This window comes from Drosophila tropicalis, unplaced genomic scaffold (genome assembly GCF_018151085.1).
Source record: "Drosophila tropicalis isolate 14030-0801.00 unplaced genomic scaffold, ASM1815108v1 contig_859, whole genome shotgun sequence".
NCBI lineage: Eukaryota > Metazoa > Arthropoda > Insecta > Diptera > Drosophilidae > Drosophila > Drosophila tropicalis.
In genome coordinates, this window is record NW_027173353.1 from 5730578 (window position 1) to 5755107 (window position 24530).

Below are 24530 nucleotides of genomic sequence, written 5' to 3' on the forward strand. Positions count from 1 at the left end.
CTTCGACTTGGAAACATGAATGGGACTTTTATATTTAGATACATATTTTTGTATCTGCGGTCACTGATATTACAAATGGCATGAAAATAACCGGAAAACCTGGAATATTGCTAGTGTGTATGTATATGTATAGACTAACTCATATTCAAATCTATAAGTATATATGTAAAATGAACCATTAAACATTTTATGTCAACGATTCGAACTCGTTTTATCTGGCTCTCTTTCTGACTAGAACTTTTTGTGCGTTGCTGCCAGAGATTTATTATAAATTGAAATAGCTATGAATAATAATAAACTTGGATCTTTGAGACAATAAATGTAAGAATTCTCTTGAGAAATATATAAAACTTAAAGGCAAAGACAATTTTTTGTAATCAAATAGATTTGAAAATTGCAGGGAGCTTACACATTCAATTTTAACCTCTTCTGGTTGTTGGCCAAATTGAGTTACCAAGCCACAAAACAAGATCTGAAATTTGAGAATATTAGGAATTGTTAAAGAGTTAAAAATTTGCATAAGTAGTTAATTTTAGAATATCATTAAACTGTGGCGCGTGTTCTTGACAGGTGACAAGGAAATAACAAAAGATATTTTGCATTTATTCAGCTTTTATCAAGTGAAAGTAAAGAATTAATTGCATTTTCTTTAACTATAATTTCACTTTTCTATTTTTTAAGTCTCTTCTATTAATTCACAACTCATATACATATAACCAAATTTTTATAAGTTTGTTAAGTGCTAAAACTGGAATTCATTATGATTTAAGCCAATTTTATTCCCATTGCATTAATATTCTAATTCAAAGCAGATTTTTTCTTTCCCCAATCACAATATTAAAAGAGAATCTTAAATTTCTATGTCATTTCTATAAATAAATTTGTTCATTTGGGGCAAGTTTATAAGAATCTTAAAGCTTATTTTAATTAATTACATAAGTGGCCTATTGATGATTTAACATTTGAAAATTATCAAATTTGATGTCTTCATTATCTTAACGATTCCAACTTGGGTACATTGACCCATAAAAACTCATAGACACACTAACTAAAAAAAAAAAGCAACATAAACGCAAATGCCACATGCAAAGTCAAAAGACAAAGGTAACAACAACAACAACAAAACTAATATGGGGAAGCGAGCTCAGTGGGGCACACAGATACTCACCAATACCACCCCAAATACATGCATACACAAACTCATACAGAGGCAACTGCATGCAGCACGTTAAAATTGAACGAAACTTCCGTTGTTCTGTATGGGCTAAGCCTTCGTCAAGTTTTGAAGTCAAGCCAGGCCAATTCGCCCCCTCTTCGTCTGAGAGTGTATGTGTTGGTCTCTGTGTTGGTGTTGCCAAGTATTTTGCAAAAGCATCGTCGGCAATCGTTGTTGCTATTGCTGCTGCCGCTGCTCACTTCGTAGTCGTAGCCAATAGTCGTCGTCTCGTCTGAACACCAAAAAAAGTTACTTTATCTTGTGATTGCCGAGAAGTTTTAGATTCAGTTGAGCATAAACATTCCTACGGTGCGGTGGTTGAAGAATCAGTCAACTCTACGGTTATTACCAGCGAGATCAAGAGTTCAGTTCGAGACTCGAAAGTGTTTTATTGCCAAGTGACCAGAAAAAATATACGAACCAACAAAAAAGAAGAGAGAATCTATCAAACTGTGCAAACAAACTTAACGAAAGCATGTCGTATAGCATGTCCTGCAGCTAAAGATCTATTCCACAAACAAAGAAGGAAAAAATCATTGCCAAATCCAAACAAAAAAAAAGTGTTTTATTCAGTATATCTTTGGAATATACTAGAATCTCAATATCCAACGACAATCCATACACACACACGGACACAGACTTAGTATCTAGCAGAAATGACGATGAACTACAGCAACAGCAGCTCCGGCATGGATATGGTTGTCGAGATAGCCAATATTGCATTGGATGAGTTCAAGACTCATCATATCACGCGCAACTACACAGGCCTGGTACAGCGCTATTACCAGCTGGTGGAGGAAGATTATGGTGGTAGGTGTTCAGAACCATTTCGAAATCGCAAGCAGTAAAAATAAATTAATACAACAACTAAATACAACTATGCAAATTGATCACAAACAACAACAACATGAACAAAAAATAGTAAATAAAACAAACTTAGCAAATGCATCGCGTCATTTATTGAGTGAAAATCAAAGTCAAAAGTTTATTTGGTCAGTTTATAAAAATCATCAAAATGATGAATTGCCGATTTTTTGTTGTTTCTGTTTATTTAGCGTTTAATTTTGTTTATGACAACGAGCAAAAAGATAACAAAATAGGAAAAAAAGAGAAAAAAACGCCGAAAACTTCTAGGACAATTAAAAAGGTTTTTTTTTTTTTTTTGCTTACTATTGTTATTGTTATTATTATTGTATGTGTGTGTGTGTGCTAACCTTGGCCATGTCAATTGTATTTTTTGGTTATTTTTTTGACAATTATTAACGTAATTAAAATGTATTTACATAGCTTATCTTAGACACATTGCCTTTATGACATCGACGACTTTGTCTTCTCTTCTTTGCTTTTTGCATGTATGTATGTATGTATGTACATACATATGTGTGTGTTTATCTGTGTGTTCAGCTGAGCATGCACAGACAACAACAAGAGCAATATTTACAATAACAATTTAAGGTGAAGATGAGTCCCTGGTTAAAAATCATACATACATCTTTGTAGGTAGTACATTTTCGTTTTCATTTTTGTTAAAGTTTTCGGCTTTACAACACACACACAAACACACACACGCAGACAAAGGTATTCTTGGGCACTGGCAAAGTCAACGGTGAAAGGTCAATGGAAGGCAGCAACAATTATCTAAAAACCACAAAATAAAACAAAATAGCGAAACAAAACAAAAAAAAAAAAGAGATCGCAACGAAAATTCATTTCAAGTGCATGGCAAATCAAAAGACTTAGGCAACAAACTTGAAAATTTACTAAGGTCTGGAAATCAATCAAACTGAAAATAATGTAAAATTAGTTAGAAAAAACTGCTAAAAAGATCTCTATATTAAATACGAAAGTGAAATATGTTAGACAAAATTTTCTATAGCCCAAGTGGATAGGCAGTGGCCTAAAACCTAACACCCAAATCTTTTATCGAAATCTATTCAATAGACTATTCTTCCCCCTTTACCCCTTTGACAGGGTAGAAATATTAAAGCATTAGATAGACTTTATATATTTCTAAGACAATTAAATTCTACATGGACACATTTCCAATGCTAATCAGATCGTTTAATTAACTCTTAATAAATGAACATGTTCAATATAATTAAAAGAAATTTTCGTTAGATCAATGTATAGACATAGTTGCAATCCAGTCGGAAATGAACTATTAAAATAATAACAAAGTAATCTCTTTAATATTGTTGTTGTTCTGGATTGCATCCTTCAACACGTTTCCATTGATAGTGGGTAAACAAGTTAACTGGCTAAATGGAAAAGTTGGTCAACTGCAAATTGTTTATTTAGAATGGAAAATACCTTGGGACAAATAAGGGGGTTTCTGCCCCTAACTATAATTGCCATGATATGGTGACGACAATCAGAGAACTTGTATCAATAATTAATGCATATAAACATTACTATATATCAGTTAGAATTATTGGTTAGCTGTGACACATTGCAAAGAGTTTAGTTAGTCTGCTATTATTATAAAGGTGTTTTTTATTTTATTCGCCAGACACGATTTTCATTCATGGCTTATTTTAAGCTTGTGAGATATAAAGTACTAGAAATTGCATATGCAAACAAGATACAGTGAGTAAACGAAATAATGTTTTTATTCAAAATAGATCCGCGTGCGAAACGTTTTCCCACAATGGAACATCCACTATTTACATTCGGAATGGTTGCCGTCTATTTATCCTGGGTCTTGGTATTGGGTCCGCTCTTTATGCGTGATCGCAAACCATTTCAACTGCGTCGCACTCTGGTCATCTATAATGCCTTCCAGGTTCTGCTCAGTGGCTATATGTTTTATGAGGTAAGTTCCAAAGAACAGGAATACGAACTTTGCTCTTTATTGCTTAAGCCCCATTCTGTATTTCCCCTTTCGTAGCACTTAATGGCCGGCTGGTTAAACTACTATAATATCAAGTGTCAACCGGTGGACTATTCAGATGGACCCATGTCTAAGAGGGTAAGTTCCAGTGTTATTAGCTGCCATATAGACAAATTAGAAGCCATCTTCAAATCAATTTTGCATTAAAACAAAAGAAACCGATATCAAAATTGATTGCCCGTATTATATAACTTGGCTTAGCTTAAACATTTTGCCGGTCAAATTAAATATCAGTTTTGCTTTTTTATTTATTTATATGGCTTACCTTGCCAGGCAACTCTTCCGTTTGTGTCTGGCTAACAAGTTCGTTGCCTTTTTGCTATATGATAATGATGATTCACTAGACCAACCTGAGCTCAAGACCAATTAAGTCCGCGCTCAAAGTTCACAGTGAGCTAAACATTTTGTATTTTGGTTTTGCTTTTGGCCAGTCATTTTTTGGCTGGAAGGCGCAAGTCAAAACGGCCAGCAACAAAACGCTAAACGATTTAATTATGTTTTAAATGCAAAATTTCCATTCAAATGTTGAGCAATTAAACTGCCTGGTCATTTAATTAGCTTATTTTCCATAGAGCTGGCACCCTAGCCGCTTCTTGGCCCAAGTATTCTATAGGCTAATTGCCCAGCCATTTGGCAATTTGTTACGCCTTTCAGTTCTTGCCAATTATTGATAAAACGTAAACAATTAAAGTAATATTTAAGCAATAAATTCCATTTTTTTCTCTTGTTGTTGTCTAATTCAATCCATTCACAAAATAAATTATTTAGATTGTTGAGCAAATGCTTATGACGAATTTCTGATACCCTAATACTTTAATCTCAAGGTAAAATTACTTACATTTGTCTGTGTGGCAATCCAATTAGTAATGTTTATGTCTAACGATTACTTTGCTCTTTGTTAGACAAGTCAATGGACCATAAAACGAACACTTTATGCATAGACCACAAAATTAAACCCCGAATGCATTGATATATATAATTCACATGCATATTGACATTCGTCCATAAAGTTCATTTGTGTTGAAAAACCCAAACCCATAAACCCAAAGAAATTGAAACGTCAATTATAATTAACATTTTCTCACATTGCGCGTCTTGGAATTTCTCTTTGAAGAAGTTACGCAAACGTTTCACTTTTAGCATTCTTCTATGGCCCATGGTCATCAAAAGTTTTTGTAATACATTTAAGCACGTTAATTGAAACGGCCTTGCCCTAGGTCAGTTCTTTTAACAAATTTCTTTTCACACCGTTTTCTTCGTTTTCTCACTCCCACTCTCATTCTCTCAGATGCTCAATTTGTGCTATATCTACTACCTGTCGAAGCTCACTGAATTTGCCGACACTGTGTTCTTTGTGCTACGTAAGAAGTCAACACAAATCACATGGCTGCATGTCTATCATCATTCGGTGACTCCATTGGAGACCTGGGTTCTGGTCAAGTTCTTGGCTGGTAAGTATCAGAAATTTAAACTAGTTATAGCAGATTAAATGAGACTCTTCCAGTTGCCATTTGTATATCTTACCATTACCCAAATTTTATTGTATTTACCTTGTTAGTTTCCTGACTTAAGAATCTAAGAGACACACCCATTTGACCAATTTAACTCTTTTGCATTTTCAGGTGGTAATGCCACATTCCCAAATCTGCTCAATAACTTTGTCCATGTTTGCATGTACTTCTATTATATGATGGCTGCCATGGGTCCCGAATATGCCAAATTCCTGTGGTGGAAGAAATATATGACTGAATTGCAAATTGTAAGTAAAAATTGAAATGATTATGAATTTGTTTTTTTACGTTTTCCTTTTTTTTTTTTTTGTGTGCCTCATTAAAATAAAATCTGTTCCAGCATAGATTCCGCAAATATCTTTACATATATACATATTTTCATACATATATTGCTAATAGATAAATAGATAGATGAAACTTGTTTAGAAGTTTGTTTTGGTCTTAGTGTATTTTTTTGAGGCATAAGGCTAAAAATGTGTTTCTCGGACATGGATTCAAGTTAGTCGCTGTTCGCCAACAAACCTGTTAGACCGGCAATCCGTGCTGTGACTGCCACATAAAATGGTATTATTCATTGAGCCCAAAGACACACACACACACCACACACACCACACACACTCACACACATGGATGTTGCCGAAAAAAAAAATCAACTAAGAGACTCTTAACTAACTAATGCTTCTAACTGTGTCTTGCAATTGGCCGAAAAGACCAAGAAAACAAATGCCAGAGTCAAAGAGTCGGCCAAGTGTTTGTTTTTATTTGTATTTCAACTGCTATTTGCCGCCTCGGGCCAAAAGGCCAAGAGTTTCCAAAGATTTTTCCTATACATTCTAGGAAACGGCTTACATAGTAAGCAGAACCCAAATACATATTACCAAAAAATGATTTTAAAAATGCTACCATTAGGAAAATAAGATATACGCACTGGCCAATTAATTCGATTTTCTTGATTTTTCCTTTCCATGTTGTTCAATGTTGTCTTTCCGCTTTTGCTTCACTTCAATGGTTTTTTCTATATTTTCTTAGCCACTTTTCTAATGTGGACACGCATAATTGTAAGACCAAGAAATACACACACACACACACACACTCACATATACATATATAGCACACATATACAAATACAGACCCCCACATAGTGGGTAAATAAGTTTCATTGCAATTTTGAAAAGTTTCGAAATTCTTGAAATGCATGAAAACATGGCGAGTTTAGTTTGTTCTGCTATTTTTTTTTTTATTTTTCTATTTTCTGTATTTGTTGTTGTCGGCCTGCTTCTAGTTGTAGTTGTAGTATTGCTAGTGAATTGCCTTGAGGCACTGCTCCACAGTTGAGTTGTCAAACGTTCAGCAACTAACTAAATAAGTAAGCACACGTTTTTATATTAACAAAATTAGAGAAGAGAAGAATGCCATTTTGTGTGTGTGTGTACAGTGGAAACTCTTTTGATCAGCATTGGCTTTTCCATGTGGCTTTTCCATTTGACACAAGGTCATTTTAACCAAAATTAATGTTTGCCTCTAGCTTGCAATAAATAAGTTGACTAAAACTTATGGCCAAAGACTGTTACATGATTTCACCCTTTCCTAGTAAACCAATTCTATATGATAATGAACTTAATGTGTAGGGATTTTCAGATGAACAACTATTCCTTTGGAGGTATTCCCACAGAATTGGGGCAAAGTATATGAGTTAAGTTCCAAGACTGATTTATGATACCAAAATTTATACTTATGTAGATCGACAACTGCTCTGACCTAATCACCACTTTTGTTAGCTGACTGAGCCTTTGACTAGTTTAGTTTTAAGTTAACGCTTAGCTTGAATGAAAAATACTCCAAATCGAAGATTTCTTTTCTAGAAAGAAAGTCTTTTATATTTAAGTTGAAAGTCCTGATGGACTATAAACTTGAAAGTATTCCACCTTTCTGTAGTGTAAAACCAAGTCTATTGAAAGTTTAGAGGCAGCTAAATACGTTAATACTTCACTGGTTCAAATCTAGATAATAATGTAAATAGATAAGTGAGTTTGTAGCTGTCAGTTTTACTTAATTATCTTCTTAGGGAATTCTATTTCCCAAAGTTTTATTTCCGTTTATTTGAAATTGGTCAAAGAAGATTTGCATATATGTGTAATTATGTAAATTGTTCTTGTTTTTGATTTTTGCTACTTCCTAAAGTCACATCTTTAAGTGTTTTTGTGAGTAAATTGGTTATTTGCATACTACGTACTCTTACTATAAATGCAATATATCTCAGATATGTTAATGCCCATGTTAATGCAGTTAAGTATAGTTGGTATACTCATTTTCATGGTACAATGTTTGTGTTTCTACAATTGCATATTCGTCGTATTATTCTGCGCTATGCTGACATTTTTAATGAGCCTCAAGCGCGGCAATCAAATGTTGAGTATACGACATGTGGCAGCGCATCTTACAGATAATTTATCTGTCATGGTTGTTATTGTTGTTGCTGCTGCTGCTGCTGTTGTTGTTGTTGTTGTTGTTTTAGCTATTATTGTCATCGTAGTTGTTTTTGTTGCTATTGTTAAGTCTGAGTAGTGGAGGGAATTACCACATATAAAATCGGTTGAGTTCTTTCAATTCAGTTCCTTTACAACGCTTAGCCACAAAACAATAAGCCATATCGAATCTTCATTGGTTTCTCACTGGCTGGAGAAACAAAAAGAACCAAGTTCCGATTTACCGCCAATTACAAATGTTTTTTGTTGTTTTTCCTATGGTTGGCGTTGACCACCGCGATTTATTGCAACATTATTCTCGGTGTAGCCCCAATTCCGTATGATTTCCACATTTCGTAGCAGACTGATTCCGATCCGACCAGTTTCGATTACATTATCATTTCGTGTTCGTTCCGTTTTGCGGCAATGAATGTTGCCCCGTTTTGTTATGGAGCATTCACTTTTATTCAACACGGCGCGACGAACTTGCCACACCAACAAACAAGCTCTTGGTCTGAGTGTCTATGTCGGCTTCGACTTCGACTTCAATTGGCGATTACCATTAATTATATGTCAGTGTGTGTGTGCGTGTTTATGTGTCTGGGTAAAAGTCAACTACTGATCTACCACTTTCAATTCACCAAGCGGCGATCTGCCGCCTCTAGGCAAGTCATGTTGCAAGTGCAACTGCATTTTTCCAAAGACCGGCAAAAACTTACACACACACACAGACATAGGCAAGCAAAAGAAAAACTAATACAAACAAAAGAAAACGTCCAGTGATCCATAAGACATGGGCACAAATCATAGATTATGCAACACTCTCTGACATAGAAGGCGCCGGTACAGTGGAACAAAACAATATGAAAATGGAAAATCTATTATTTGAATAGATAAGTTATGTTCAAAATCAATGAAAGATCTCAGAGTTCTTAATTTGTTCACTCCTCCTGGCTTATGTTAATTGAATTTCAAGTTCAATATAAAAATCGTAAGCTATAAAAATTGAAATATGAATTCAATAAATTATTTCATTTGATGACACTATACACACTAAAACCACTTGAATTTTCGTTTCTCATAAACACACATATGTATCGTGTCCATGCAATGAAGCGTTTGAGCGTTGACGTTGGCTTTCAGCGATCGAAAATGGCAATACCAAACTTGGCCAACAACAAGCGGCTAGCCAGCCAGCTAGCTTGTAGCTAGACTCTTGGCCAAGTCGGCTTGTATGCACTGTCTCAAAACAAACGATTGCCACTCGTTGCGGCTTGTTGGCTCAGTGACTTTGCCACGATTTGCAGTGCAGTGTTAATGGAAACTTGCAGCGCTTGGCTGGCCAACGTAATATTTTGTAGGTCACCAACACACACAGAGACTGACACAAACACACGCATAGAGATGCCAAACAAGAGTCAGCAAATCGATTCAATCGATGAGGCGATCAGATGCGATCACCTGCGATCATTCATGCTTTATCACAATGAATCGATAAATAGTATTCAATATGGGTAATTTTTTTTCCTATATACATAATAGACAACTTGCACTTAAGGGGCGGGTCTCGATGTGGGGGGTTAGAACAGGTCAATAGAAGTCATAATCAAAAGACTTTGGATGCGAACTTGTTAGGCAAAGTAAACAACCAGCGGCTAAATACAGACACGAGCTTCATAATCTTTTATTTATGAATAGCCAGCTAACAGTTATTATTATTATTATTACAGCAAATTGCAATCACACATATTGTGTGCTTATTAAACACATATTCTGTTGTGGCATCAACACACACACACACACATTGAGTAAGATGTAAGTGCTTTTTGATTGCCTTAGTACCAAAGGGGGGCACCCTCAAGGGTGCCTCCATTCATGCTTACGTTGACGCTGTCAGCTTGATGACCATGCTCCGTGCTCTGATCCATGCTCCGTGTGATACAAGTCTCATGTTATTTGCCGTTTTATTGGCCGCACTCGAAAGAGTTTACAAAACAGCAGCAACAAAAAATAAATGTTATGGCTACACAATATACAATAAACAAACTATTAATTAGTTAACGTTACAACTTCCGCACTGAGACTTGTTTTACCCTTGAATATACTACATTATATTATTCTAATTATTCTTAAGACTAGCTAGCTGAAGAAAAACACAAGTGACCATGATTATTTGGGCATATGGTAATCAGTTGAATATTTTCATTAGAAGAAAATAAAGCAATTTCATTGTCATCAATGGTCATTCAAATCGGATTAAGCCAATGTATTAAAATTTTACTAATAAGAATATAATGATTATATGAAAGAATATTATGCCCAAACAGGCATTATTTTGCCATTATTTTGATTTGTGGAAGTGTTTTTCACTAACAAAAGTTTCGGAATTAAAATTCTGTTTACCTAACAGCCTTCCGTTTTCGTTCTCTGTATTTCGAGTGAAGGAATCCAATTTGTTATTACGTAAGAGTCAGTTTTTGTTGTTCTTATGGTGACAACTGAGTAATTTATATCGGTAAACCGGTATCAATTGGAAACGGTTGCATAACAGAGACACACAAAAATTACTTAAATTACATCTCGTTCCTCCAAATACAAAAAAAAAAAAAAGAACTGCCAATTAATCGAGGTCGAATTCCTATGACATTGTGTTTTTAGTGTTTTAATATCACATCACATAATCGTTCTTTTTTATCCCATCTCTCTAGCAATCATCTATTGACTACACCTCCTTTTATGACTGTTTTCCCAGAATTCAGGCATAACAAGATAATTTCATAAGAAATTCACACAGTGACCTGCATCTATCAACTAACAATTTAACTTACAACATGTAATTAATTATTTTCATATTCTGTTTCTACTCCTCCCAAAAAACAGGCCCAGTTCGTGCTTTGCATCGTGCATACTACCCGTGCCCTCTTCAGCAATCAGTGCCAATTCTCAAAGTTCATTTCGGCCCTCCTACTATTGAATGCCTCCATTTTCTTCTGTCTGTTCATGAACTTCTATATGCAGAGCTACAAGAAGTCCAAGGCATTGCAGGAGAACAAAACAGTGGCCAACACGCCCACCAAGGCCGATAGCAACAACAACACTGCCACGGAAACATTGCCACTTAAACTGAAGGCCAACTGATGGGAGACAGAGAAATGACTAGACATAAATGCTTCCAAAGGATTGCTCAAAATTGGGAAACAAATTAACAGTATAAAGAACAAATTTTTTGAAAAATTTTGGTGTTGGGCAGCAGAATGACACAGATTGGAAGTGCATAGTTTTTGGTACAAAGGTTTTACATACTTTATACGAAATAAGCTAAGCTTAAGAGCCATAAACATAAATACAGAAAGACAAAAACAAACACACACACACACACACACAGATAGTTAGACAGACAGACAGACAAACAAATGCAGAGGAAGTCAAGCTTTGACGGGGTCAAACGGGGCGTATGCGCAATTGATTTTTATTCTTTAAGTTTCCAGCCTCTTGTTAGCTTTGCTTGATTGCTTTGCTTGTCAATTGAAGGTAAATGATTTGCTGTCATTGTACATTATGTATGTACCATATTATGTAATTGTAAGTGCAATAATATGTACTTACAATTAACTGTAAACTGTATAAAATAAAACTGGGTCAATTTTTAAGATCTGCCTAAAACGTAAGTCACACTTAATTCTAGAACCTCAGAAAACAAAGCGCGTTTAGTTGTTTAGTTGAAATTTTTGTTAGTTTTAAAGTGATAATTGTAAAAAAAAAAAATTTTTTGTAAATAGATTTCTTGTCGTTATGTTAAATATTTGTATACCAATAAGTCCTTAGCTTAAGCCAGCTAGTCTTAGTTACAAAAAATTCGAATGAACAAACAGAGAACAAAGCACAATAATAGTAAATGTTAAGATAAATAAAATGAAAGAAAAACACAAAATTACATTAAAAATCACTTTTTTCGGGTCACCTTTATTTTTGTCTTCATTGCCGTTGATTTTAGCCAATGGATTTTATTGAAAGAACAGAAAATGTCATAAGATGTTTGCCTCACCAATGTTAAGTCCCACTAAAGGGGTTTAACTCTTTATTTATTAAAGTAATTTAAAACTTATTGTTTACAAAGAGAAATAATTTCCATTCGAGAATTATTCTTAGCAAGAACTCGAAATGGAATTGGACTGTTCTTGTTTTTAATCAAAATAATCGCCAAATAAATTTTATGTAAAATATTGGTTGTGTCGGTTTTTAAATTCAAATTTGGCGCTGTGTAAATACTCTGGGTATGGCAGCTACAAGGCTGGCGCCAGATTTGATTAATTATCGACAAACTATTTAGTCAGATGTGGTCACACTCGATTTGGGTTTTTTGTTGTAACTGGTCACACTGACATTTTCGATTTTCTATCGATTGTTTGCGCTGAATTATCAAGTGTCCCGATTACTTATCGATGGCGCTAAGTCAACATCTGTTCGATGTTCGATTCGAATTTCATGGCCCGCACAAGTTGCATCGAACGAATTAATTTTGGAGGGCAGGAAATCGTAGGGATGTTTGACTTTTTGAGGCATTTTAGCACTTATTATTAATTTTATTATTATTGTTGTTAATTTGAACTCGGGTTCTAGTTGATCCAGGCCATTATATAAAATTAAAAATAAGACGAGGGAACTTCTGTCCAGAAGCCGAAATGCGCTCGTGAAACATTTTCTCCTTACAAATACATCGACGAATTTTCGCTGGGTTAACTCACATGCATGTGATTTAAAACACCTGCCATGAGCTGGGGACCCTTGGTTCACTCCTCCACCCTACTTTTCCTCAGTACTCACAGCAAATCGCGGCGGCGAGGGAAGCAACAGCTGCAGCCAGGAAGTCCGCGGCTGCCATGTACGCCTTATTTCGCAATTAAAATATGTCGGTAAGTTCTAGAAGAGTACCAAAATACTTCACCGTCAAAGAATATACATAAATACATATGTATGTATATGTATATTTAAAGATATCATTTATTTCTATTTCCAGTTGAACATCCAGGGAAAAAGTTAAAAGCCGAACCGGAGGCACCTGAGTCGCTGTTGAGGAAATTACCAGCCGGACCAGAGGAGCCAATTGGATATGATGCCAGCCGGACCAGAGGAGGCAGGGCCTCAATTGGATATGCTGCCAGCCGGAACAGAGGAGCCATGGCCGCAATGGGAGATGCTGCCCGCCGGACCAGAGGACGTCCAGCGATACTACATAATTTCCTTTGAGAGTATATTTAAGAAGCCGCCCACGGAAGTAAAGCTACGCTGCTGCCTTTGCGGTGCTATTACACGGATCCGAAGTGGAGTACCAGGATTTACATGCCAGCATTGCAAAGTTTTCACATGGAGGAAGATTCGGCAAGTCCGTGGCCTCCTTTCTTGAAGACCACTATGGAGAAGAGGGAAAAACGCTTTTGTGGAAATTGTAACTTTTATGATTATTAGTTTTTTTTTATTTTGTCAAGCTGTTTTTAAAAATCAAAGATTGCACTACGCGAAAGGTGTAGAAAGTTTTAAATAAATATCAAAGAAGTTAAATTCGGCTATGCCGAAGTTTATATACCCTTGCAGTCCTTGACAATAATAATTTCACATGTTCAAAATTTGTTTTCTGCAACTCAATTCATTAATATACAAACAAAACAATTTTACTCTTCATACTATGTACAATTTGTTCTTCTTCCCTCATTCCCTAAGCAAAGCAACGCACGCATACACATACAGTTTATGTAGCGTTGCGTCTGTGTGTGTATGCATGTGCTCTGTTGATTTGATGATGACGTAGTAGGCAGCAAGCAGAGCTGCCGGCAGCGATTGAACCGATTTATATAGACTGTAACTTGTGTTCTATTTATCCGATCAGGGTCAAATTGGGATCTGAGATTTTATATCAAATTCTATTATATTGGTAAATTTCATGGGGATACTCCAATTTTTGCAAACATTTTTGTTCCAGAGTTATATGATATAGTAGTCCGATCCCAAAGATTTTCATACTTTATCTCACCCGGGTAAAAAAAAAGCTCCCAAAAAAAATTTCATCCCGATAGCTCTTAAGATGGCTGAGTAAAACGCGTACGCACCGACGGACAGACGGACATGGCTATATCGACTTAGCTTCTCATGCTGATCAAGAATATATATACTTTATGGGGTCGGAAACGTCTCCTTCTGTGCGTTACAAACATCTGACCAATTTTCTAATACCCTCTGCAAGGGTATAAAAATACATATACAATACAACATACATATGTATGTATGTTTATAACGCCTTAAGGAAATCTTGTTTAAAATTACTTTAATTTGAATTTGTCATGGGCCATACTACACATTTTAAAGTACATTTTTAAAAGCCTACAAATTTTCAAATCGTAACAATTTCTTTACTCTTTAACCATGCTGAAATAACATTAGGCCGTCCTGCTCTCACTCAACACGGCACTCAGCATGACGAAATAACATAAGGCGGTCCCGTCGGCAAAAGACATACACTTAACATATGCTTGCAATAAGTGCGAGTGAAAGGAATAGTATTCTGTGTGTCTATTGAGGGTGAGCGAGACGGTGATGTGAGTGAGCAAACGTGCACTGAAGTCAAGTGTATACTTCGGTAAGCTTCGGCTTCCGACGAGACCGCCTTATGTTATTTCATCATGTTCTACTCGGCTGCCTTTGCCTTCGGGTTTACAAGTTTTTTTGTCAGTGCCAGTGTGTCCCTCGCACTCATTGCAGTCATACAAGATCTAGTTTGGCAACCGAGGAATAAAGCGTAAAATGGAATGAAAAATTTGTTGAAGCCTAGGGCACGCGAATCAACTCGAGTTATAGCACATTCATCAACATGCATTCATTTCGTTCGTATCGCTGAAAAAAATTTAAATTCCATGATGACACATTAAATTTCATTGGTTTTTATCTTTTTTTTCTCTTTTGTTTCAAGTCGTTCGTGTTAGGCCCCGCACTTTAATTTTGCTTTTATAACGTCCCGCAATTTAAAATGTGTACTTTTGTTTTGTACCAAAGTGGAGACGTAATACATCTGGTATATTTTGACTAACACTGAGTCTACAGTTATACGTTCCGTTACCCCACCAAGATGGAATATTAAGAACACGCAGCTCGTCTTCTGCCTACATCAAAAAGTTAATTTTGTTGCCACAGCTTGATGACGTTTAAGCAGCGCATATTGCAAAAAATAACAAAGGTGCTGCAATTTAAAAAAAAAAAACAAATTTTAAATAAATAATAATTTGAGTGAAAAATGCATGTCATAAAACAAGTAAAAACATAAACGGAATCGCATTATGTACAACATTTTGATTTTTCATTTTGAAGTACCTTCCTTGGAGGTATTATTATTCAAATTCTCCACTCCCTTTTTGTTGATTGGCAGGACTGGAACTATCTTTCTTTAGTGGTGTGTTTGGCTCGGCCATTTGTTTCACAAAGGAAATATCTGAAACCCCCAAGGAGATTATTTGTCTTGTTGGCATTGGCGCTGGCGAGGTCTTCGTAACTGGATCCACCCAGGGCCAGCGTTGCACTGGTCTGCGCATTTCTACTACGACTTGGAGATGCTTGGTTTAATACACAAATATATGTATTTGATGCTTTACAAAAATGTAAAGATGTTACGTGCTGCCTTTAAAGCGTGAATCAGTTTAGATTTCGACTTCCCATTTTAATCCAACCAAAAAGTATGGATGAAACTTGTTTCTCATAAAGTCCAAAATAAAAATTCAAATATTTCAACTATTGGTTTTTAAGAGATAATCTTTTATTGCAATGACAGATCAATTGCAATTCAAATGGCATATTTTCCAGATCTACAGCCATCGTCCTGGCGGGTTGGGTTCCCTTGGGCATTGGAGGATAAGCACGGTACGCATTTTCTGCGTATTCGATCCAATCCGTTGAGTCGGCCACCTCCTCTGACCCGACCAACTTTGCCCGCTTCTGCCTTATCTGAATCAGGCCAGGATCATCCTTCTTGCAATACCTTCGGTGGTTCAACGTTCCCACAACTTCCTTTTGTCCGGACAACATTGCACTTGGTGCACGTCGGGATTGTCCGGCAAATAGGCTGATCGAGCCGAATCGTCCGACAACTATTAAAAAAGATAGCAGTGTATTATTAAAAACAAAAATCAATAGGAGAAAAAGTCACAAAATATATTATCCTCTTCTTGGTGCGCCAAAAATTAAAGACGTTACAATTTGCAGTTGTAACGGCTGCCGGTTCACGCCCCAAGTTGCAAATTGAACTTTCCTACGAAATTGGAATTCATTAACATTTTGTTTCTTTGTATCTTTTATTTTATTTCTTTTATTGTTGTCACTCATGTTGTCAATGAGTGTCGCTAAAGTGAACCGTGCACCGTGCAGAAATGCGCTCGCTCTTTTCAAACTTTGGGAGCGGGTCACACATGCGCGTTCTGCTCTTCTTGCGTCTATCAATACTTGAATTCCAGTGCTCAAGTTATGTACTTACTTTGTGCACATAGGGAGAACTATGATGCCAAAGTTCGTCCAAGTTAAAGCAAAAAATGTGGTCCTCTTTTAGAATGGGCTTCGCCAGGGGAAGAGTATTGCAAAATACCCCTTTTCTCATAAAGCCTCCAGATTCTCCCCGAACCTGTGCCTACTTTCCACTTACATGTTGCCCAATCCTGCGAAGTAGTTTAAGTCGAATTTCAAATTGCTATGTGCGGAAAGTAATAGGTGGGCAGATCCATTTATACACCGTCCATCCGCACGGCGTGTTTTCTACGATCTCTTTCTCGAAGGGACTCCGTCTGTGAGGGACTGGCTGGTATTTCTTACAGACATAGTCCCACCAGTACGGGATGCTGCGCTGGTGAAGGTACTGCTGTCGGGTCCTTTTTTTGTCGTGTGTTTTGTTAGTGTGTGTTCTAAGTCCTCAGAATCCGGATCCGTCAGTGGGTGCTCCAATACCATCGGCGGAGTCTCCAGTCTAGTCTAGTGGAGCACCTGCCAAAGTGTGCTTTCGGGACACATGTGTAGTCAAATAATGTTTGTTTAAAGTTCTGAAGGTGCAACTATAGGGTCCTTCATATAGCCTGGTGTGCGTCGACAAGTGGCGTTTGAAACATTATTGTACATTTGTTTAAAGTTTAAACATTTAAACATTTTGCCGGCACTTATAAAACAAAGAAGTGTTAAAAAAAAAAAAAACATGATGGCCGTTAGGGTGTCTAAAAGCCTTAGAATTGGCTAAACATAGATTTCAGTGTTGGCAAATGCAATTTTTTATTTTGGCGCGTTGTTTGACCGCCCTGACAGCCGAATATATTTGTTCTATAAAATCAAGAAACATTGTAAACTCAACAATATTTTCGTCTGTTATGAATGGTGCAAACAAAAGTTTGAAGAAGCTATCTCAAAACTTAACAGTTTTTTTAAACGAAAACAGCTTTTGGCAATATTCCCGCTAAAAACATAAATTTTATTTTGTTAATTACACAAAAACTTCAAAAGAATCGCCAAAGCACACCCAAGGTCGTGCCAAATATGTATGTTAACATGCGTATCCCTAGTACTCCAAAGATGTGGTGTGAAACGAAAGAGTATCCAGCAGTCGGTAATGGGCGCAAAAAGTCCCTTACGCTACGTGATTACGTAATCGTTTACGATTTTGTTTACGTTTACGGCGAATGCTCAATTTTCTACAGCGAATTTTCAACTACTCATTGTTGGCATCATCGGTATGAGCCGCAGGTCAAAAAATTACGGCGAATATTCATATTTCAACGATTTGGGCGAATTCGAATTCGGCGCGCAGAGCCAATTGATTTCGCCATGTTGTTGTTTTTTTTATTGTTGTTTTTATTTTCGAAGTGAGCGGACGTGTTGCGGGTGTTCGATTTGCGGGAAATTCGTAGGCTCGTTTCTCGTTGGGGAATTTTAGCTACTTCACTTCTTGTTTTTAACCAACTTGCGCGAAAACGAAACAACAAAGGTATTAATTAATTAAAGAATGTCAAGAAAAAGTTAACTTTCGGACGTGGCTAAATCGCTTAACAATTTTGGCAACACGATTTCATTGGATTCCTGTTGGGTTCTTTATATACAAGTGAAAGTACACACGAAATTCAAAATCAAAGCAACAACGAAACGGAATAGAAAATTGTTATTATTAAATTGCACCTGCCTTCGTGTGCGTGTGTGTGTTTGTGTTTGTATGCGTGTGAAGTGAATTACGAAGAATAAATATAACACAAAAATTGTTCCAGCCCAACAAATACTAATACCAGTTTTAGAACCAACAACAACAACAATAATAAAAGCAACATCAACTAGTAGTAGCAACAACTAACGCGGCCATAAACGGGCAGAAAACAGTTCTAAGTCGACACAGACATACACATACATATTTTTCCCGTGTTTCTTTTCCTCTCTCATTCATGCTGTATGTGTGTGTGTGTACGTGTTGCTGTTCTTTTTCTGTATAGTGTGTGGTTTTTGTTGTTGTTTTTTATTGTTGTTGTTGTTTATGTGTGTGTGTGAAAATTCTAATAAATTCATTTTTCAAAAATAGATCGAAAATTCGGATTCTTTCTTTTTTTTTCTGTTTTTTTGAAATATACTTAGTTATATTCATCATCAGCATCGGAAGCAGCAGCATTTAGTAACAGCAGCAGGAGCAATCGCACACTTCAGTGTATTGGTAAGTGTTACCTTTATAACGGTTCTATTTTGGTTTGAGTTACTAACTAATGTTGATGTTGGTGTACGATTCTTGATTGGAGTAACGTTCTTTTTTTTTTTAAGAGCACATTAGTCAGCAGTTTGTCATCTCTTCTGGTTTTACCTTTCACCTCTCACCTCCTAATGAATGCCCCCTCCCAACGTCTTCCCCTCTTCACTCTTCAAACCAGCAATCAAACACTTGTAATTCTAATTAGACAAGTAGTTCATTAATGATGTCATTTTATCTCAAATTCAATGATAATTGCATTATAAATTGCTCAAATTCTGTTTGCCATATTTGACCGATCAAGAAAATAACATTTTTTATTGATTTTTGACCGCGACATATGTATGTATAAATTATTTGATAAAGATACAAGATTTTTATTGATACATGATTTTATTCAAAATATAATCTGGATTATTTCAAAGTCACAGAATAGAAACTAACGTAACTTTAAAAAAGTTAATAATCAATGGAGGTTGTTTTACTTTGCTAATTTAGAATTGCAAATAAAAAAGCAAATCAAATCGATTTAATTTTGAATGATGATCGCTTAAAATTACATAACGTTGATAATTTCAATTCTAAAACTTTAATATTTGAACTAAAAAAGAAAGAAATAACAAAAGACTTCCCCTTCGATTTAAGTTATGGTACTTTTCTTTAATCCCACTCTACAAAAAGGGTCTACCAGCTAAAGTCTATTCATAACCCGTCAACGACAACTTCCCAGCAACAGTTAATGCTAGTTACAACATAAGAATTTCCAGGGAAAAAAAAACTGTTGCCAACGAAAATGAAAAGTTTCTTTTGTTTTTTCATGCAATTCTGATTACCTCAAATCGTAGAGACCCCCCAGTTTTACCAATTGCGCCCCAAAAAGTAAAAAAACAGGCTTCAAGCAGGCCCACAAATAGCCACAAACAAACAAAAAATGAAAATTTGCAAACAAGTTTTGAGCAGCTGCTGCTGCTGTACTGCAATTTTCACGGGAGTGTGCCGAGAGCGTGGAAAATGTTGGGGGAAACAACAGAGAGCTCCCTTTTTTATTTACTCTCCAGCAGTTTTGTTTCTACTATTATTTTTATCATTAAGAAGCGCTTCCGCCTGGGCCGTAACTGAACTCACATAAATTGACGCAGGAAAAAAAAAAGAAACAGACAAACAAAATGCAAAAAAGATGGGAAAAAGCGTTAAACAAAAGAGAATTGATTTTCCGACACCGAGGGAAAAATGTCTTTTGTATTTTGTGTATTTGGTTTTAACAATTCATTACAGAAGCCGGGCAAAACCTCCCAATCTGCCCATCATTTCAGTTGGGGGTATAACGGGTTATCTTCAGGTTCCATCATAAAGATAACATTAAATGTATATAATGCTGAGATTCTTTATTTTTATTGAACTTAAAAGATCTAATTTGAAATTTTTGAACTAAATTTGTTCATAGGGCATCAAACCCTGTTGGGTATTTGAAAGAAAGTCTGTTAGAGATAGGCCAACCTTGTTAATCGTTCGAGGCGAAGGGAAAACATATTTGCTCTCACCTATTTGGCTGTATCTGGAGTGATTGAGATTCAATGTAATTCTAGTCGCTAGGCCTTTCTCCCCGTCATCTCTGCTGACATCTTCTCATTGCGAAAGTTGGAATTGATATAAACCAAATCAAGCATAAACTCTTGGAGGCATCGCGCCCTGTCGCACAACGAGGCGCCAATATCCCTGTCCACCCCGCACCCTCTACCTCAAGCCATAACACCCTCGTTCGCTGACTGCATTCCGCAAATGCAATCAAATTCAACTTTCCAATGATGGATTTTATTTTTCTTCTCTCTCTCTCTCTCTCTCTCTCTATCTCGCTCTTTCTCTTTTTGGCATTCGATTATAATTTAGACATTTTTTTGCTATTACCTCTACCTTATTACCGGACAAACCAAACCAAAAATAAAAAACCTGTTGATTGGGATGCAAAGTGAAAATGATTTGTCAAGCGCAGCAAAGCAACAAATTTTTATATTTCTCTATTAAATCTATAAGAAAATACAAATATATTGTCAATTGTATTATTATCAATTTTTACTTTGGACGATGGTAACGCCAAGCATGGAGAAGGTGGACCATACGCCTGCATATGTAGCGGCGGCTCTTGCTGCTGTTGTTGCCATCATGTGCATTGGTTGTATCTGTCTAGTGTGTATGAAGAATTGAAAAGATCAATCTATCAGGTCGGATATTAATGCAAATCGTGGAAGTAAGTCTCCAAGAAATTATGAAATTTAGAGTTACCTTAACTTGCCATCTCGTTTTAATACTTGGCCAGGTTTCCCTGCGTTTCACCGATGTGTATTGTGTTCTTACAAAGGTAGAACTGAAAAAATATCCTTGTTAACCACAAGAAATTTGCTTCGAAACTGATAAGGAAAATACCCAACATATCATCACATTTTCAATATCTTGTGAAGGTCACTAGAAGGTTTTATATCGAATGGAAAACTTATTGCAGTCCCTGGTAGACGAGTTGTATAAGTCTGCTTATGTATGGTTGTAGTTTTGTCTAAACTTTATTGCTTAAAAGCTAAATCACTGAACAATCACTGAACTTTATCCTAAAAAGATCTGATGATTGAATATAGTTTTGTATAGTAACTATGTAACTATAGTTTTGGCAACCTTGGATTTTCGAGTTTGGTTTAAAATCTTGAGGGATTGCCTGAACATATATTTGGTAGTAATGTACTTGAATTGCTCTTCGATTTCGAAAAATAAATAATCGATCCAAGTTATCAAGTTGATTGTTCTTTTAAGGGGATTGTCATTGCATTTTGAACTCTGTTACCTCTATACTACAAGCTACATATACATATGTATGTACATACATACATACATACCATATACAGGTTGATTTTCTTACATAATCGAGCATAAAACTCACTTACTTTACACACATGTTTAATGTCATCGCCTCACCCCTTTTTGGTTTTGTGTAGTAGTTGGGTTGGTTTTATTTTTGTTTTTTTTGGTGCTCGTAACTCTTAATAAAATTACTTTAGCTACCTGTTCAACTCTACATAGATTCAACCACCAAAAGGAAAGGGAGACGCATGTACAACAAACAGGTGACACTTGTGCAATTATTGTTCATTGTCTACCACTTGGACATCTGTGAGTGTGTGTGTGTGTGTGTATAGAACTACATTTACTGGCTATAGGGATAGTGTGACAGGTTGCCGCTACTGCCGGCAGAGCAAAAAAGGGCAGGAAGAATGTAAAGGAGGCGGAGACCGTGTAACGAATCGACGCCGCATATCTGTATAGGTATAAATATATGTATATGTATACCTCCATGCATTTATCTACCTATACATATAGACACTTTAAACAATGCCGAGTGTATTTAGTGAAAATGCTTTTGTTTCATGGACTTTTGCTTTGCTTATTAACTTACCTGTTTCTCTCCTTCTTCTTATGTCTGCCTTTTCATTTTGGTTTCTATTTTTTTCACACGCGCACGCAGGTCTGGAAAATGCATTTTACTTTTGAATTAGTCGTTGAGTTGTCGAGGAGTTTTCATACTTTTCTTTTGAATGAAACGGAAATACCACATGGAGGGAATCGTTTCAGAGTTTTGTAGTATTATTTTCTACCACACACACACACACACACACGCACACACAAAATGAGCATCATCTTGTCGGCATTTTATTTATTAGTTCGTATTTTTGGTATATATTATTATACAAACGTGATCGCTCTATAATTAAAATGCAACCTGATTGTCTCAAGATCGATCTAGGTCTAGTAGTTCGCCCAGTCCCAGCCCAGGTCTGCTGCTTATCATTAAACCGCGATTAGAGCTAACTCGAAGCTCGCCTTGGGAAATTTGTTCAATATTTAATGAGTCGTCGTCGTTGGATTTGATTGTTGATTTCTAATCAGATTGCCTATTAATGTCGGTTTAAATTAATAGTTATAAACATTTTGGAGGATGTTTGTTTTGTTGTTGTTTTTTGTTTCAGCGCCAGTTGGATTGTGATCTAGATTTACGGTTTTAGAGTCTACAATTAAATTTATTTGAAAGAGTTAAAACCGCGCATGAAAAACAAAAAACAACTGATAGAAGAAAAGTCCTAGAAATAACCGAAAAATGCAGAGAAACCGGTTTTATTTAGCCATTCTTTTAACTTTAAACAAGCGTGAAAATGAAGTGATTTCAGTTTTAAACAATTTTCGCAAATTTAAAACTTGTTTTTAAATGTTTTTCCAAATTAAAACGAATTTATAGGCCTGCAAATTATGAAAATGGGCAATAAATTTATGATAAAACTTATTTTCCTTTTCCTTTGTATAATCTTCTTTTTGTGTTTTATTTTTTTTTATTTTCTTGTGAATTTTATAATACTGAATTCCCAATTCAATTATCATCTAAACAATTAGGCTGATGTCCTTTGGGGAAAAGAGCTAACATGATGTCAATTCAGCAAAAAATAAATTGAAACCAAAGAGAGACAGAGAAGAGGGTTGCCATTTGGACTAGCCTACTGAAACGATACAATTCACAGAATTTCTGCATATATACAATAATTTTGTATATACATAACTGTATATACATTTATATATATTTCATGTATACACATATAACCATGCCATACACAAACAGTTGACCTAGCTTAAGAGGACAAGAAGATTAATTGCCATAGGCACTTTAATGTGTGTGTGTGTTTGAGTGTGTGGGTGTATGTGGGAGTTTGTGTGTGTATAACAACAAAAAGAAAGTTGCGCTTTTCCACTGTTAAGCTAAAAGTCCTGCCTCAACAGTGCGCTGTTAAAAGTTTACAGTATTATGGGTGCTGGTTGCTAAGGACCTTTCCCGAAGGATACTAAAAACGAGTGCAACGAAGTCGTCGTCTATTTGCTGCTGCTGCTTTTGCTGCTCCTTCTGCAAAGGCGACAGCTTGTGACCTATTTATTTCAAATGAAATATATCCATAGACTATATACATATGTACATATATACCTACCTACTACATACATATGTATTTGTATATAAGGAAAACTTTTTTTGTAAATGGAGAATTGCATTTTCTGCTTTTATAACCGAAATGCAAATTTTCTCTCGTCGATGTTCCTGTTGGCCTGAAACATCCAAAGCAACTGCTACTCCTCACAGACGGCTTATCAGTTTTTTGGCCGCAAAATGTGTTCAGTATTTCACATGGACTTAACGCGTCAAGTTGTGCGCTCTCTCGAAAACGAAACGAAATGTTTGAAATGCCAAAATGAGGTTAAGTGTGTTAGGGAAAAGGAAGTTGCTAAAAGGAAGCAGATAAAATTTCATGTAAATTTTTAATGCCAACTAAATTGCAAATATACGTGAGTAAGAACTGTGTCGGTGTGTGTGTGTCAATATTGATCCCAATGGAATTTGTTTTCTTTCTTTCTGCCAACTGTCTTTCATAAACTCTCCTGTAAAAGCAAATATTGTACTTACCTCTGATTACTTACTGACTGTAGCCCTTTACCTTTTTGATTAGAGTCAACAGTTGGTAAATAGAATATATGTACTTGCATCTATCTTGCATCGTTTGGACATACATACATACATATGTACATATAGTAGATATAACGTCAACGTTTATCAGCAATTATCAAGACTGACTGAGGCAGAGCTGTCAACTTATTTGTTTAGCGGCACAACGCCCTAAAGCGCCGACAATGC

General features: G+C 36.0%; 2 protein-coding genes across 11 annotated transcripts in view; both read left to right on the top strand.

The window, feature by feature from the left end:
• Nucleotides 1-1488: 1488 nt before the first annotated feature.
• Nucleotides 1489-12013, top strand: LOC137582001 (very long chain fatty acid elongase 1). Its single transcript, XM_068296427.1, has 6 exons — nucleotides 1489-2026; nucleotides 3838-4028; nucleotides 4104-4184; nucleotides 5395-5557; nucleotides 5729-5865; nucleotides 10963-12013. The coding sequence occupies exons 1-6, from the start codon at nucleotides 1873-1875 to the stop codon at nucleotides 11218-11220; spliced, it is 984 nt and encodes a 327-aa protein (XP_068152528.1). The 5' UTR covers nucleotides 1489-1872; the 3' UTR covers nucleotides 11221-12013.
• Nucleotides 12014-17930: 5917 nt separating this feature from the next.
• Nucleotides 17931-24530, top strand: part of smash (smallish) — a 62986-nt gene continuing 56386 nt past the window's right edge. For 6 of the 10 annotated variants that reach the window (XR_011033329.1, XR_011033330.1, XM_068297556.1 and 3 more), the window contains exons 1-2: nucleotides 17932-18082; nucleotides 18662-18790. The gene's annotated coding sequence lies outside the window, so the exon portion shown is untranslated. Of the gene's footprint in view, nucleotides 18083-18661; nucleotides 18791-24530 lie in introns of all 10 variants that reach the window. The other 4 variants (XM_068297558.1, XM_068297562.1, XM_068297561.1 and 1 more) reach the window with 2 other exon arrangements.